General features: G+C 38.0%; 1 protein-coding gene across 1 annotated transcript in view; it reads left to right on the top strand.

Moving 5' to 3' along the window:
* Positions 1-14,167, top strand: part of SYNJ1 (synaptojanin 1) — a 54,755-nt gene that overhangs the window by 32,969 nt on the left and 7,619 nt on the right. Inside the window, exons 18-29 of the mRNA XM_029961421.1 lie at positions 635-793; positions 2,281-2,437; positions 2,777-2,894; positions 3,003-3,218; positions 3,883-3,961; positions 4,704-4,866; positions 5,515-5,721; positions 6,317-6,445; positions 6,989-7,027; positions 11,644-11,691; positions 13,234-13,272; positions 13,367-13,407. Of these exons, the coding sequence (XP_029817281.1) occupies positions 635-793; positions 2,281-2,437; positions 2,777-2,894; positions 3,003-3,218; positions 3,883-3,961; positions 4,704-4,866; positions 5,515-5,721; positions 6,317-6,445; positions 6,989-7,027; positions 11,644-11,691; positions 13,234-13,272; positions 13,367-13,407 (1,395 nt within the window). The remainder of the gene's footprint in view (positions 1-634; positions 794-2,280; positions 2,438-2,776; positions 2,895-3,002; positions 3,219-3,882; positions 3,962-4,703; positions 4,867-5,514; positions 5,722-6,316; positions 6,446-6,988; positions 7,028-11,643; positions 11,692-13,233; positions 13,273-13,366; positions 13,408-14,167) is intronic.

Consider the following 14,167-nt stretch of genomic DNA (forward strand, 5'->3'; position numbering starts at 1 on the left):
CCCAATGGTCATGTGTCAGTTTTCCTTGAAAGTACTGCATCCATCAGTTTCCTAAATGTGCTTTTTTAATCTGCCAGTGCATCTGCTTGGATTAATTTATGGGCAGTGGAAAAATCAAAACAAAGGGGGAAGTTCTCACTTCAGACCTTAGGCTTTGCTTAAAGTAACAGAGCCCTTATGTCTCTCCCTAGCTATGAAAACTGGATGTAACTGAAAAGTCTTCAATTAAATCTGAATAATAAAGCCCTTGATTTGCAGTTTGTCAGGAGATTGTGCCACAAAATCCCAGGGGAGTGTTTTGGTTTTGTGACAGAGGCAGCAGTCATCGCCTTGGAGCTGACTTCTGAAACAGGAGTAGGAAGATGAAAAATTTTAGAATCCAATACAGATGATTCATGTTTCTTTAGAAACAGAAACTATATAAGAAACATTCCTTCTCTCGTGTTCTGTATATGTGAACACCATATCCTGGCAGTGTTGTTCTAACCATACCAAACACTGAGATATATTTCAGTTGTTCTCATCAACTGGAAATTATATGTATTTTACAGATGAAAACCAAACTTCTGCACCGAGAAGTAGTAAATTTGTCACCTGGTTGTTTTTATCTTCCTTGTGTGCTTCTGCTTTCCAGGGAAGGATGCTCTTTTCCCATGACTATATTTTCTGGTGTGGTGACTTCAATTATCGAATAGATATGCCCAATGAGGAGGTGAAGGAGCTGATACGACAACAGAACTGGGATCCCCTCATAGCAGGAGACCAACTTATCAATCAGAAAAATTCTGGACAGGTATCTTGAAATGTTACCAGTACTTCAGAATACTTCATTTTCCTCTTAGGCTTTAGCAGTTCTCTGTGGTGATTCTGTAAATCTGGGTTTACTAATTATAATATTTTTCATTTTATCAGATGCAACTACTTAAAAAAATGTATTTGTAGAAGTTCTGAAGTTCTTCTGCTCATGTTACTCTTTACTTAAGTTGCTGCAGTAATAGATCTGATGCTGTTACTGCTAGAAAAAGCAGTAGTCCAAATGGTGCCTTTTTATTTACAAAGAAAACAGGGAATAACAAAGTCTGAGGAAAGCTTCTGCTTTTAGATTTGTAGGGTTTCTTAGGAGGCAGCATGTAGCAGCGAAAGGAAAAATATAAGTAGGTTAAGAAATAATTACTGAAGGCAAACAAATTGTCTCAGAAGTTGTGGAAGTTCTGACATTCTGACATTGATCTTCTGACATAAACTTTTAAATTGCCTGGATTTCAAGTTATATTTCCAACAAGAAAAACAGCCAACCTGTCACTTGATGCAGATTTGATTGTAAGATCCAAGTCAGATTTATATTTTACAGATTTCTGAAGTGAAGTAAAACTAACCCATATGAGATTGAACCCAAGAATGGAGCTTGTTAAGTTAACTAAGGTTTTAGCTTGTGTCCAATTTAAACACTTAAGGGCACTCTTCGTGTCTTGTGTCAGCTGGTTGTGTGTTTCTGTGTTGCAAAAGCCTCCCTGAGGGAGTTTTTGATTCCTTTCAGTGACACTATCTCTAAATATGTGACAGATAATGTCACATACTACCTCTTTTTATTCTGTTTTCCTATTTGCTTGAGAAGAAATGGTGATGTTATCTCTAGTATTTCAGTTCATACTGAATATATTAATGACTCTTTATTTTTTTCCTTTTTTTTTTAACTCCTATTTTTTGGTGAGGCATCTTGTGTCAGCTTTTCCCTAGAAGTGTTCAAGGCCAGGTTAGATGGGACCCTGAGCAGCCTGATCTAGTGAATGGCATTCCTGTCCATGGCAAGGGTTTGGAAATGGATGATCTTTAAGGTTGCTTCTAACCCAAACCAGTCTGTGATTCTATGAATCTGCAGGAATGCTTGGTACATAAAATATAAATCTTAATTCCCAACTTTTGCTGACACAGGAACAACTAAGCACCTAATTAAAGTGGTGTGTGTTCTGGGTGACCTCCAATGACACTGGAGGAACAGTAGGTTGCTCATAACCCTGGGTTTAAAGATACAAATGTTGACACACTTCTGTTTATTGATGATTGTCTGGGTCACTATTTAGTCATAGTGGCAAATGTAGAATGTTTTCAGCAGATAAAATGTGGAGAAGGATTCATATAGCCAAATGACCTTTTTTATTTTTATTTTGAGATGTCTACACAGGGTTTCACTGTTAGAATAGAGAATTCTGATTGGTTTCAAGCTGTTTCCCATCTGTTTCTGTCTTCTGGCATGACATGTAACAGCTTTGTCTCTTGCAGATTTTTAGGGGATTTTTGGAAGGGAAGATAAATTTTGCTCCTACATACAAGTATGATCTGTTCTCTGATGACTACGACACCAGTGAGAAGTGTCGCACACCAGCGTGGACAGATCGGATCCTGTGGAGGAGGAGAAAATGGCCCTTTGACCGATCAGGTTTTAGTGTTTCCTTCAGTTGTTTAAAATACTCTTTTAACTGGCTTAGAGAATCCGTTTAGTGACATTCACAGTGCCAGTGATTCTGGGCTTGGTAAGAGACAACACTTAAAACAGCATCTTCAATAAAGGCAGTGGTGCTGAACAGAGGGTCAAGACTCAGATCCCAGTTACTGACATTTCAGTAGTGCAAAAGGAACTTTGGAGTTTTTTTCTGTAAAACGCTCAGTTTGGGTTTACTTTCTATGATTTTTTTTTTCTTTTTACAAAAGCTTATTTTTAAAGCACGTTCTCGCAATCACCATGTTTTTCTCCTTTTGTTTTCATTGCTGAGTGTAGCTGAAGACCTGGATCTCCTGAATGCAAGTTTTCACACTGACACCAACGTCCCCTATACATGGAATCCTGGCACTTTGTTGCACTACGGAAGAGCAGAGCTGAAAACATCTGATCACAGGTTTCAGCTTTATTTTATACATTACTTCCTAAGATTTAATACTTGTGTTGTGTATTTTGTTGCTCAGATACACTGCTAACAGGCTTTTCTTGTGTGTTTTTTTCCAAGGCCTGTTGTTGCATTGATTGATATCGACATATTTGAAATTGAAGCAGAAGAGAGACAAAAAGTGTATAAGGAGGTGATTGCAATGCAAGGACCACCTGATGGGACTGTGATGGTGTCCATCAGAAGTTCTTCAGCAGAAGAAAACTATTTTGATGATAACTTGATTGATGATCTTCTTCAAAAATTTGCAAGCTATGGCGAAGTTATACTTATAAGGTTAAAAAAACCTTTTTACTTTTAATCTCTACTCATAGAATCAAAGACTGATTTGAGTTGGGAGGGACCTTAAAGCTCATCTTGTTCCACTCTCTGCCATGGGCAGAGACACCTTTCACTAGACCATGATGCTCCAAGCCCCATCCAACCTGACCTTGGACACTTCCGGGGATGGGGCAGCCACAGTGTCTCTGGGCAACCTGTGCCAGGGCCTCCCCACCCTCACAGCCAAGAATTCCTTCCCAATATCCCATCTAGCAGTGCCCTCTGGCAGTGGGAAACCATTCCCCCTTGTCCTATCTGGAGCAAGTCCAAAATTGTTCCCACCTATTTCCTGAATAAAGTTGCTTTCTTAGCGAGCATTTCAATTATGGTCTGCTTCATTTTTAACATTTAGATTTCAACTTCAATGTCTTTACAATTAGTTTTACATACCTGTAAGTGTCTCAGTTTTCAGACATATTTTTTCCAGATACCCTTTTATTTTTGATATAGAGCATCATGTAGTTTTATACAAATTTTGTACTCTAAAATTAGGTCAGTAGTTTTAAATGAACTGAAAATGAGAGGATCCCTGTGCATGTTGCCTTTTCACTAAGCTGTCAGTTGAACTATTAAGTGTAGTGGCATTTTGTTTAGTTATTGTTTCCAATGAACTTTGCAGGTTTGTGGAAGACAAGATGTGGGTAACATTTTTGGAAGGAAGCTCTGCTTTGAATGTTATGAATTTGAATGGTATTGAGGTAATGTAAAAATTACTGAATTTTCATATATCAAGAAAAGTTCTGGCATTTTAGGGACTACTTGAGTGGGTTGGGGTTTGTTTGTTTGTCTTTAATTCTTAGAAGTTTTTTCCATTCCATACCAGTCCGTTGCATTGCCTTTTTTTTTTTTTCTATTGGTAGCCACATAGCATTAAGTTGAGTTTCAAAAACCAAATGAGAGAAGTATCACTCTTAATTTATTTTTAGGGGAAGGACTGTTAGAAAAATGAAGTTCCCATACTGAAAGGCATCTTTATCAAATGAGGGGGTTGGGGTTCTCATTTTGTAATTTAAAAAGCAGAATTTTTTTTTTACTTGGGATTTTTTAGAATGAACAAGTTTAACATATTTATAGCCTGCAGTTTATTAAAAATTCAGCACTTCTGTAGTGCCATCACTGAAAAATGTTAAAAAAACCCAGAAGCTTTCTGATCAACTGAAAAGGGAAATCTTGAGACAAGTTGTTAGTTTTTCTATAGAAAAATGTTAAACAGTTCTAATTAACAGTTTAAACTACCTAAATGTAGTTAATTACAAAAATGAAGTGAGAAGCATAATTATTTTTGTGACATGTCAGTGCCATTGTTTAGTCCCAAAAATCACGATAACCTTATTTGTGATATTTTCAGTAATTATTTTTTAAATTTTTAAATGTAGAATGCTGAATTTTAATGTCTTTGCTCTTAATTTCTGTTTTGTGCATACGTTTTTTGCAATTCAGCTACAAGGACGGATTATAAACATAAATTTGAAAAATCCAGATTGGATCAAAAGTTTGGAAGATGAAATGAATCTGGAAAAGATTAATATTGGGCTGCCTTCATCAACAAGCTCCACTTTGCTTTGTGAAGATGCTGAGGTTACTGCAGACTATGATATGGAAGGTTTGTTGAGATAAAGCATTCCTCATTTTGAAATGTACCTGATGGCAGAGAAACCTAGAAGTTAGGGAGGAAAGGATTGTTATGGTCTTATTGGAGTTATTGATGGGGTAGTTGTCTGTTTTAGGCATTTTGAATAGCAGCATAAAACATTCTAAATTGACAGTTTACTCTTCAAAGGCACATCCACATTGAGCCTTTTTTTTAAACACCATTGTACTTTTTTCAAGCAGAAGCTGTTACAAACAGCAGATATCTTGGAATCTCCTGCCCAGCCTTCTGGAGAAAAAGTGAAGCTTGCCATGTATTGCAAAGCAAGGGAATAATTTTTGCAAAGGTCTTCTTTGTAAAACTGATTGTTTCTTAGATTAATCAACATTACAGTTGCCATGCTGTTATATAAAGCTTTAACATGTACCTGTAGTATATATTGTGCATTTGAAGCATTTTAAACTGGTTTGAATGCACATGCATCCTTTGTGTGTAATTTTATGATGTAAGAAGCATGCTTAGGTTGTTGAGCTAATTCCTTTGAAATTTAGGACTTTTTTGCATAAAATCCCATGCCCAGAATCAGTTTATAATTCCTCCACTTTTTTAAAATAAGTAACTGTTGATTCTCTTTTCTTTATTGGGGAATTTGTTATTTAGGGGACATTGATGACTACAGTGCTGAAGTAGAAGAAATCCTTCCTCAGCATCTACAGCCAACTTCGAGCTCAGGGCTTGGAACCTCCCCCAGCTCTTCCCCACGTTCCAGTCCCTGCCAGTCTCCCACCCTGTCAGATGGACCCACGCTCCCAGTGAGGCCCAGCCGAGCCCCAGGAAAAACTCCTGGACCTCCTGTTTCCACACATGGTGTGTATGGATCACATTGCTCCACTGCCTCAGGCACTGCTGTATGGAAGTTCTGTTCCAACGTGTCCACGGAATCCTGGTTCACTCCAGGCACACTCTTCCCTTCCAGTCTGTACTCCTGTCAGCTCTGAGATGTAAATTGTAATCAGTACTTCTGTAAATTGGGTGTATAATAGAAAACTTCCTTTGAAACACAACCTTTTTTTATTGACAAAGTGAACACAATTATGGTATTTGGAATGGCTTCTAAAAGACTTTGTTTCAGTGTAATTTAGAGTAGCTTTTACAAAGACTGCTCAAATGCCCTCAGGGTTCTCTTGGTAGCATTTTTTTCCAGAGCACTTAGCTCATGGGTAAGGGTCAAAATTGAAATTGGGAAGGCTTCACTTTCTAAGAATGTGGAGGATTTCATGAAAAGCATAAACTTATTAAAACACATGAGACAAAAATCTTCGTTTAGCAGATCTTCTTTTCATCATTGATTTTTTTCCTTTTTTTTTTTTTTATCCTATCACAGAAACTTCTGAATCGTTATTTCCAGTGCTGGGGACTGACAGGGATTAATTTTTGCATTGTTTTCTGTCACATCTTTCAGCTGAATTTCAGGCTGGTGCCCAGCAGAAAGAGCCTCCTCAGAGCCTGGAGCCGAAGCGTCCTCCACCCCCTCGTCCTGTTGCTCCTCCTCCACGTCCTGCTCCACCCCAGAGGCCACCTCCACCCTCAGGTAGTGTGGGGACCTGTGCCACGTGCTCAGGAATATTTTGTTTCAAGTCTGTGAGATGAACTTGAAAGTTTGGGACCAAAATGTTTAATTGGTACATTTAATAGCAATAACAGCATGGGAAATAACAGCATTTTTCAACACCATTTAAATATTAATAGTGAATTAAGTTTTTTATAAACTTATTTTCACAGTTTTAAAAATGTGGGCTTCCTACAGCAATGTTTAGTCAACATCTTCATTTTTTATAGCATCTTCATTTTTAAATTTAAATAATCTTGTGCATTCATTGATTTATATTTCTTTAATTTTGGCATCTGTATGTACGCATTTTATCATGTCCACATTTTTAATGTAGACTTCATTTGGATCATCTGAAAAGGTGAACAATTGAGCACTACAAGAAACTGGATGTTCAGAAGCATATGGGCAACATAGTTAATAACAGCTGACCCTTGTAATTTTTAACTTTCTCATTCTTTCTCTTCCCTCCTACTGTACTGATATTTTTCATTATTGCTGCATTCATTTCTAAAATACTGTCAGGAGGTAGGAGTCCTGCACCTGCTAGAAAAGAATTTGGAGGTAATGATTTTAATTGTTTTCCAATGTGACTGCGTAGCAAAACTGCTGTGGTGATCTGTTGTGACAATACTTAACGTGATGATTTCCAAAGGTATAAAAATGGGTCATTCTTAATGTCATAGAAATGGTAACTCTTGAATGTCAATATAATTTATGTCTTGGGGTTTGTCCCCATCTCTGAATTACATCTGACTTTTTAGTGAAATTATATTTGTCCAGAAGCTGGTACATTATAGTCAGAGATTAAAGCTGTCCCAGGTTTTTATTACTTTGTCCTGGTTGGAATACACCCAGCTAACTTTTCTGTGGAAGCTGGAACTTGTCTGTAGTTGTAGAAAGGAGAGCTTTTTTCCTCACAAGCTATGTCAAGGAGCATAATTAAACAGCTTGTAATTGTAGCTACTTGCAGTAATTATCCATTAATTAATTGTTTAAATTGAAGCTACTGCTGATCTGGCTCAATTTCCCCAATTAACAGAGATCTCCAAATCATGGAGCTGTGTTTGTCTCCGTGCTGAACACTGATATATGGGTAGTTTACTTTCTGCTTCCAAGTCTGGAATGTGCTCCTAAGCCCTTCCTTAGAGACATGAAATGTCCTCCATGGTTCCTGCAATTAGTGTGTATTTCAGAAACACAAACTTAGGAAAGGAGTTTATCTTGTTACTTTGAAGGAGAGCTACAGGTCTTTACAAAATAACAAAATCCTGACATAATTCTCCCCTAATTCCTTGTCACACATTGAGCTGTCCTGCTTGGACTTAAATCAGCTCATCAATACATGGGATAGGGGGAAAACTGCTCATGGCTCTGAAATACTTCTCTGAAATAGCCCTCAGTTGGTAGGAAAGAAGTTCTTTTGGGAAAATGATTCAAAAGTTTTGAGCAATCTCGGAAAATAAATAAACTGTTTTACATGGTCTATAAATATCAACCAACTTACTCTGATGTCAGGCAAAAATGTATGTGGCTCCTAAATACTATGGAGGGGAGTAGGGCTTTATGCCAAAGGTATAATAATTCAAATGAGTTAAAATGCAGAAGTGTTAGGAAATAGTTTATACATCACACTCAACATAGGTGAGATATAATTCATTGTACTTCAGTCCTGTGCAGCTTTATGTGCACTGACACAATCCTGTTTGCCTAGTCTGTCTCAATTGTGCCAAGACTAGTCTTCTTTTTTTATCCTCTTTCCCAACACAGCATTCCATAAAGAATTGTAACTTGCATAAAACTTGCCTTTTATGCAGTCATTTGAGATTGTGGTATATTTGTTTTTCATACATTATTCTGACCTTAAGTTCTTCACCTTTTCTATCCTCTTCATTTTCCACTCATGGTGTACATGTATAATGCATAATACTTTGCTTTTCAATGGTACCCGAGCTCAGCACAGGGCTAGAACCAGAATAAGTGTCCTAGTGGGTTACTCTGCTTGGGGAAAGGGCACCTATTTCTCTTCCCTAGAAGAAAGGCTCCTAAAGCCCTGTGAAAATAACCCTGTATACTGTAAGTGGATGAAACTTTGGTTATAGACTTCTGTAGCACATGCAAAGGGACATTGATCACGTCTTTAACATGTTGTGCATTTTAAATGTTACTTCCCCCCACCCCCCTTTGTGTTTTGACCTTTTTTTGGCAAGTGCTTTACTCCCTTCAATGCCCATAACATTTTTTCTAATAGCTCAGTGTGCTTTGAAGATGAGAGGAGGATTTGGACATCAAAATGTTTTAGAATTTGGTCATATTTGACATTTAAGGAAATGAGGCTCTGCACTCATTGCAAGGCTTAACAAAGTGCAGACTTTTCATACGGTAATACAAAAAATTTTCACTAAACTGTAAGCTCTCAGTTGTTCATAGTTAAAAATTAAAATGTCACACTGTTTACCCAAGACTTTTTTAATACATTACAGATTAAATTCTTATAGAACATTAAAAATTATAAAGGCTGCTAAGTGTCAGTTGAGTTAAAAAATAACATTTATGGCTGGTTTTTTTTTTTCTTTAATAGTACTAGTCAGATTTTTCCTGATTGTTGCAGTTATCATTGGTTTAAACTGTTAAAATGGACTTAAGATTAAGAGAGTACACAGTGTTTTCAGTATATGCAATAATTTGGGTAAAATGCATTACATTTTCACTGTGATTATCCTCCAAATAAATAAAATGAACCTAGAGAATACAGTAATACAGTTGGCATTAAAAGAAATGCAAGTATGTTAAGCTGTGAAAACACTTGCACTCAAGCAGCAAGTACTGATTAGATTACTCTGCTATTTATAGTCCCTCATTAAACTTAGCCCTGCAAGAACCATTCCACATCTTTATTTTTCACCTGTAGCTTTGGGGTTCATTTTGCAGAGCAGAGTCCAGGTTGTTGGGGTGCATCAGGATATGGCAGTCAGTTTGAAAAAGCTTTTTTTGTTTAAAGATGGGAAAAGCACCTTTCTTCTTGCTGAAGAAGGAATGTTGAGTGATGGAGAAAACAAGAAGCCTTAATGCTACAACAGTAAATGCACTGTCCAAATGCAGGCAAGGGGCCTGGATTTCATATGTATGTATAAACACACACATATATATGCACGTTTTACTTTATTGGAAGTCAGGGTTACATTATTTTCCATTAAACGTCATCTTTGCAAAACATGCAGTATTTGTCTGAAGGATGTCAGGGCATAAGTTACAGGCTGTTTCTGTGTAAATCCAACCCCTTTCCTTAAAATACTATTTAAAACAACTACGTGATATCTTTTCTTGGAAAGTCCTATGTCAAACTGCAGTAGAGATTTCAAGCTCCAGACAGACAACAGTCAGTTTAAAATGAGACCCACAAATGTGTTTCATGTTCAGATGTACATTTTTCACTGTGCATAAGATTAAAATATTCCTATACTGCCTATTGTGATCCCAGCACCATAATTTTGTTTTATCATGTTGAAGGGTGTTACTAGTAAGTGAAATTTCAGGTATTTTGCCCTTTATGCCCTTTCACTTCCATGTATTGAATATTTTTAAATTTACAAAACCTTCTAAAATCCTGGTGCCCAGCAACCTTCCTCTGTATGGTGCAGTGGCTTTAGTCATCATCCTGCATAAAACAAGATATGCTTAACAAAACCATGCTGACAATGCCTATTCAAAATGTGAGCTGAGCTGTGGGAAGGGAAGGTTCAGGAGATCTGTGGAATGAACAAACTAGTTCCCTGCTCTTGAAGAGAGAGGTTTCCTTGTGTCCATAGCCATCTGAGATGAACATTCAGCTTTATGTCTCTGTGACTAGCAAAGGTTCAGAGGAGTGTCCTGTGCTCTGCTGGGCTGCTCTCCACCTCCCTTGATACTCCTCCAGTGGCAAGTGGGCTTCCCATTGTCTTTCCCACTTTCTGTTCTCCCCAGGGGTTTCTCTGGGCTGCGTGGGAAAAGGGCAGATCTGTGACCTGCAAGCAGTGGAATGTTCTTGGGCAATTTCCCCCCTGTGCTCCTTCACTGCTGCTTCTCTCACAGAGAACTTCGCGGTCAGGAACTTTTGGGTGGAAATCTAATGGGAATTGGCAGAGCCTGGAGCTCACCCACAACAGATAACATATGCTGGGATGTCATGTCTTTGAACCAGATGTTCAGCCAAACCATAGATCTGGTATCTCTGGAGACAATCACATTCCAGCCTCATCTGCAGCCTTCACTCTGCCCACTCCGAGTGACACCTCCACCCATATCTGACAGAATTCACAGATCACAGAGAGCTCTGAGCAGATCCCACACATTGGCATAAGATGAGAAAGCAGGAGGCTGTGTCAGCACTAAGGCAGAATTTGATTTTCAGGTAGGCTTCCTGAGCACTGGCTCCTTTTCTTCCTCTGGACTCGAGCCACTCCAGAGTTGCCAGATACCAGTTACTCTTTCCTTCAGGATTTCTCCTTGCATACTGTCTATGCCATGCCATGTTTTTACCATACAATTTTAGAGACCCAGTATACGCTCGATCAGGTTGCAGAAATAGAACAACTGGGCATGGTTATGCATGATTGAAAGCCTGCTTTCTCTCAGTGTGAACTGTAACACCAGGTGATACAGCTCTCCCGAGTACACAGCGCTGCTTGGAGATAATGATACAGTTCTGTAGGATACATTATATAAAGTGGGAAACATTTCTTCCATGGAGTTGCTTACTCAGAGGGAGTGTGACAGAAACAGATTACTTAGGATTCTAAATGACATGTTGCAGAGTGTGTTTGATGTACCTGTTTACTCCCCAGTGTTTGAGTGCAGGCACATGCTCTGCTTTAGGAGAGGTTCAACACCAACATATAAGATCATACCAAATGTACAAAAATTTGTGGGAGTGAATATTTTGAAGCAATGAAATTCGCTTTCAGCTGTAAAATGGAATTAAAACAATGGATGTTACTAAGCATGAGCATACTTGTTGAATTATAATTCACACCAGTCTGGTTCCCCATGCTGCTACAAACAATTATCTCCTACAAGTGACTGTAATCCAGCTAGGCCAGTGTTGTGTACAGCTCTCTTGTGGTGGTGTTCTTTCTGGTTTTGCTTTCTCAATCTGCTGCTTTTCTTATGCAATGTACAGCTTCTCTTCTTTCTCTGAAAAGGTCTTGGAGCTCCTCCCAGTCCTGGGGTAGCTAGGAGAGAAGTAGAAGGTAACATAACAATTTTTGTATTTTAGAAACAGAATTCTAATTTAGTACCTGATTAATACTATTGCCCTTGTGATAGCGAAGGTAGTTTCATGAAAGTATTTATCACGTGGAATCTTTCTTCTTTTATTTAACATAGTTTTCAGACAGCCAAGTTGCTTCTTGGTTTTCGGTGATGGTGGGAATTGTTATAGAAGGCATTTATGAAAAATGAAGTGAAAACTTAGAGTGTCCTAATCAAGAATGCTTTCCAGACTGACTCTCAAAAGAATCTGGTGCTGACTGGTCACTAGAGTGACTGCTATACCTGAAACTAAACCTGGAATTTTGGGAGCCTGACTTTTCATAAATAATTACATATGTTCATGTATATTGGAGAGAGAAAATTCCATTTAAACTATTTAGTCTACAATTTAATATTTTGTCTCTTTCTAAAGAGCACAGTGATAGCTAACTGTGTGTGATATACAGTTATGAGAAGCATTTCTCTTGCACATTCTAACTGGAGTATGTATGAATAGTGCTGGATGGGTCCTGCTGTAGCCATGCCAGCACAGTCAGGGGTTTGGGTTTCTTCTTATCACCACAGGAATTTGGTCTTTGCAACAAATATAGGTATGGCAATACAAGTCCTAATATAGTCACAGTCAGGATGTCCTCCTGTATTCTACAATTAACTTTGGCCATATTGCTGGTTTATTTTTATAAATTGGCAAAATCACCCTATGCATAGAATAGTCAATGTTGGAAGGGACCTTTTGGTGACTATCCACTCCATCCTCCTGCCCCAGGAAGGGTAAACTGGCACCAGCTTACTCCAGGTGGGAGTTGCATCACTGAGGGCTGTGCCCAAAAACCCATTCCAATGGTTCTGAGGTTATCTGACACCCAGAAGCTGTCTTATGCACCAGAGCATTCCTTCCACTTAGTGTCACTGGCATGGTGGTTTTGCCTTCCTGGGAAATAAGCCACAGAAACACAAGCCAGAATCTCAAACCTCTTGGCTTGTTAAAAATTGTGCATTTGTCTGAGCTAAAGGTAATTTTTTCATCTCTTGCACTTCCCAACTTGGACGTTGCATTATAGTGCCAAGGTTGTCATTAGCATCAGCATGGCCACAGTGAGGCTGGTGGTCTAAGAGATTTATCTTAGAGAGAAGGGCCAGGAACTATGTTATATCAGCTCTTTTTGTTTTAAAGACTGCTGTTAGAACATCTGCAGAATATACCACAAAACAAAACAACTTCTAGCATGATTGAGAACACAGGGCACCTGTACAGGTGGGCATCTTTACCTTGCAATGAACAGGAGGTAATTTGACTTAATTTGTAATTAAAAGGGTCAAATTATTCCATGTGTGCCACGGGATAGGAGTGTGTTATAGTGACAGCTGATGGATAGACTGTGATATGTAACAACTTTTTAAAAAATCACTGGTCTCTCTTTGCTCCCATTCTCATTAGTGGTAATGTGACATTGCCATCTAATACCCATTTGTGGCTTATCTAACACAGATAATCTAATTTTCTTTTCCATGCTTCAAAGCACAAAAAAGTCCTGGAACACAAAGAAAAGATAACTTAGGTAATACATTTACATGCTTTGTACTAATTATAATAAAGAGAGAAGTTGATTTTGAAATATGTTCTAAGTCAACAATCTCTAATATCTGTTGCAGTTCGTAGTCACCCTCCACCTGCAGCAGGCATGACCAGACCGGTAGGTATTCTGTCTTACAATAGTTCTCCTCCTAAGTTTATGCTGTTTGTTGGGTCAACATTTCTGTAAGTCATAATGGATGTGACAAATTTGCAAAATTGACTGGTCAGTTTACTGCTTCTGTGAGTTAATTCCCTCAGCAATTCTTGTCTGTTGACTAAAAATACTCCAGAATATATATGTGTATATATATATATACTGGAAGTGACTTGATTGTTTTGCACTCTTTCCAATTATGCAACAGGCTCCCAAATAATACACATCTCCTCTCAAATAACTGCAAAGTTACTCTTTGTATTATATGTCCGTGCTGATTTGGTATGATAAAATGTATTATCTTTTATGCTGAAATGTAAATCCTGACACCAGTTAATTCCTTGCAGCCGTTAATGGATTACCAGGCAGTTGATATATTATGATTATTTGATGCATTGTGGGATTTTGTACCTTGTTTTAAAAATAATTATTGATAAAGGTCTTCATGTAAAAAGGAAACATTCAACATAACATTAGTTATGTGTTTCATTCCTTTATTTATGGAACTGAACTGAAGGAAGGGAAATAAGGATTTATGGGTGCTCAAATGCTTCACCTCTAGCAAGAACTCAAGAGATGGAAAACATCTGCCTTGTTTTTATTAACAGCAGCATGTAGGAGCCTTTGTGTTTGGCTTATCATTAAAGAATTACTAAGAAATGGGATTGTTTGCTGATAATTCTCTAAACTTTGCAGCATATCCCAGTATTACAACTACTGCAAA

Source organism: Manacus vitellinus, unplaced genomic scaffold (assembly GCF_001715985.3).
Source record: "Manacus vitellinus isolate BGI_N305 unplaced genomic scaffold, ASM171598v3 scaffold_34_pilon, whole genome shotgun sequence".
Taxonomy (NCBI): domain Eukaryota; kingdom Metazoa; phylum Chordata; class Aves; order Passeriformes; family Pipridae; genus Manacus; species Manacus vitellinus.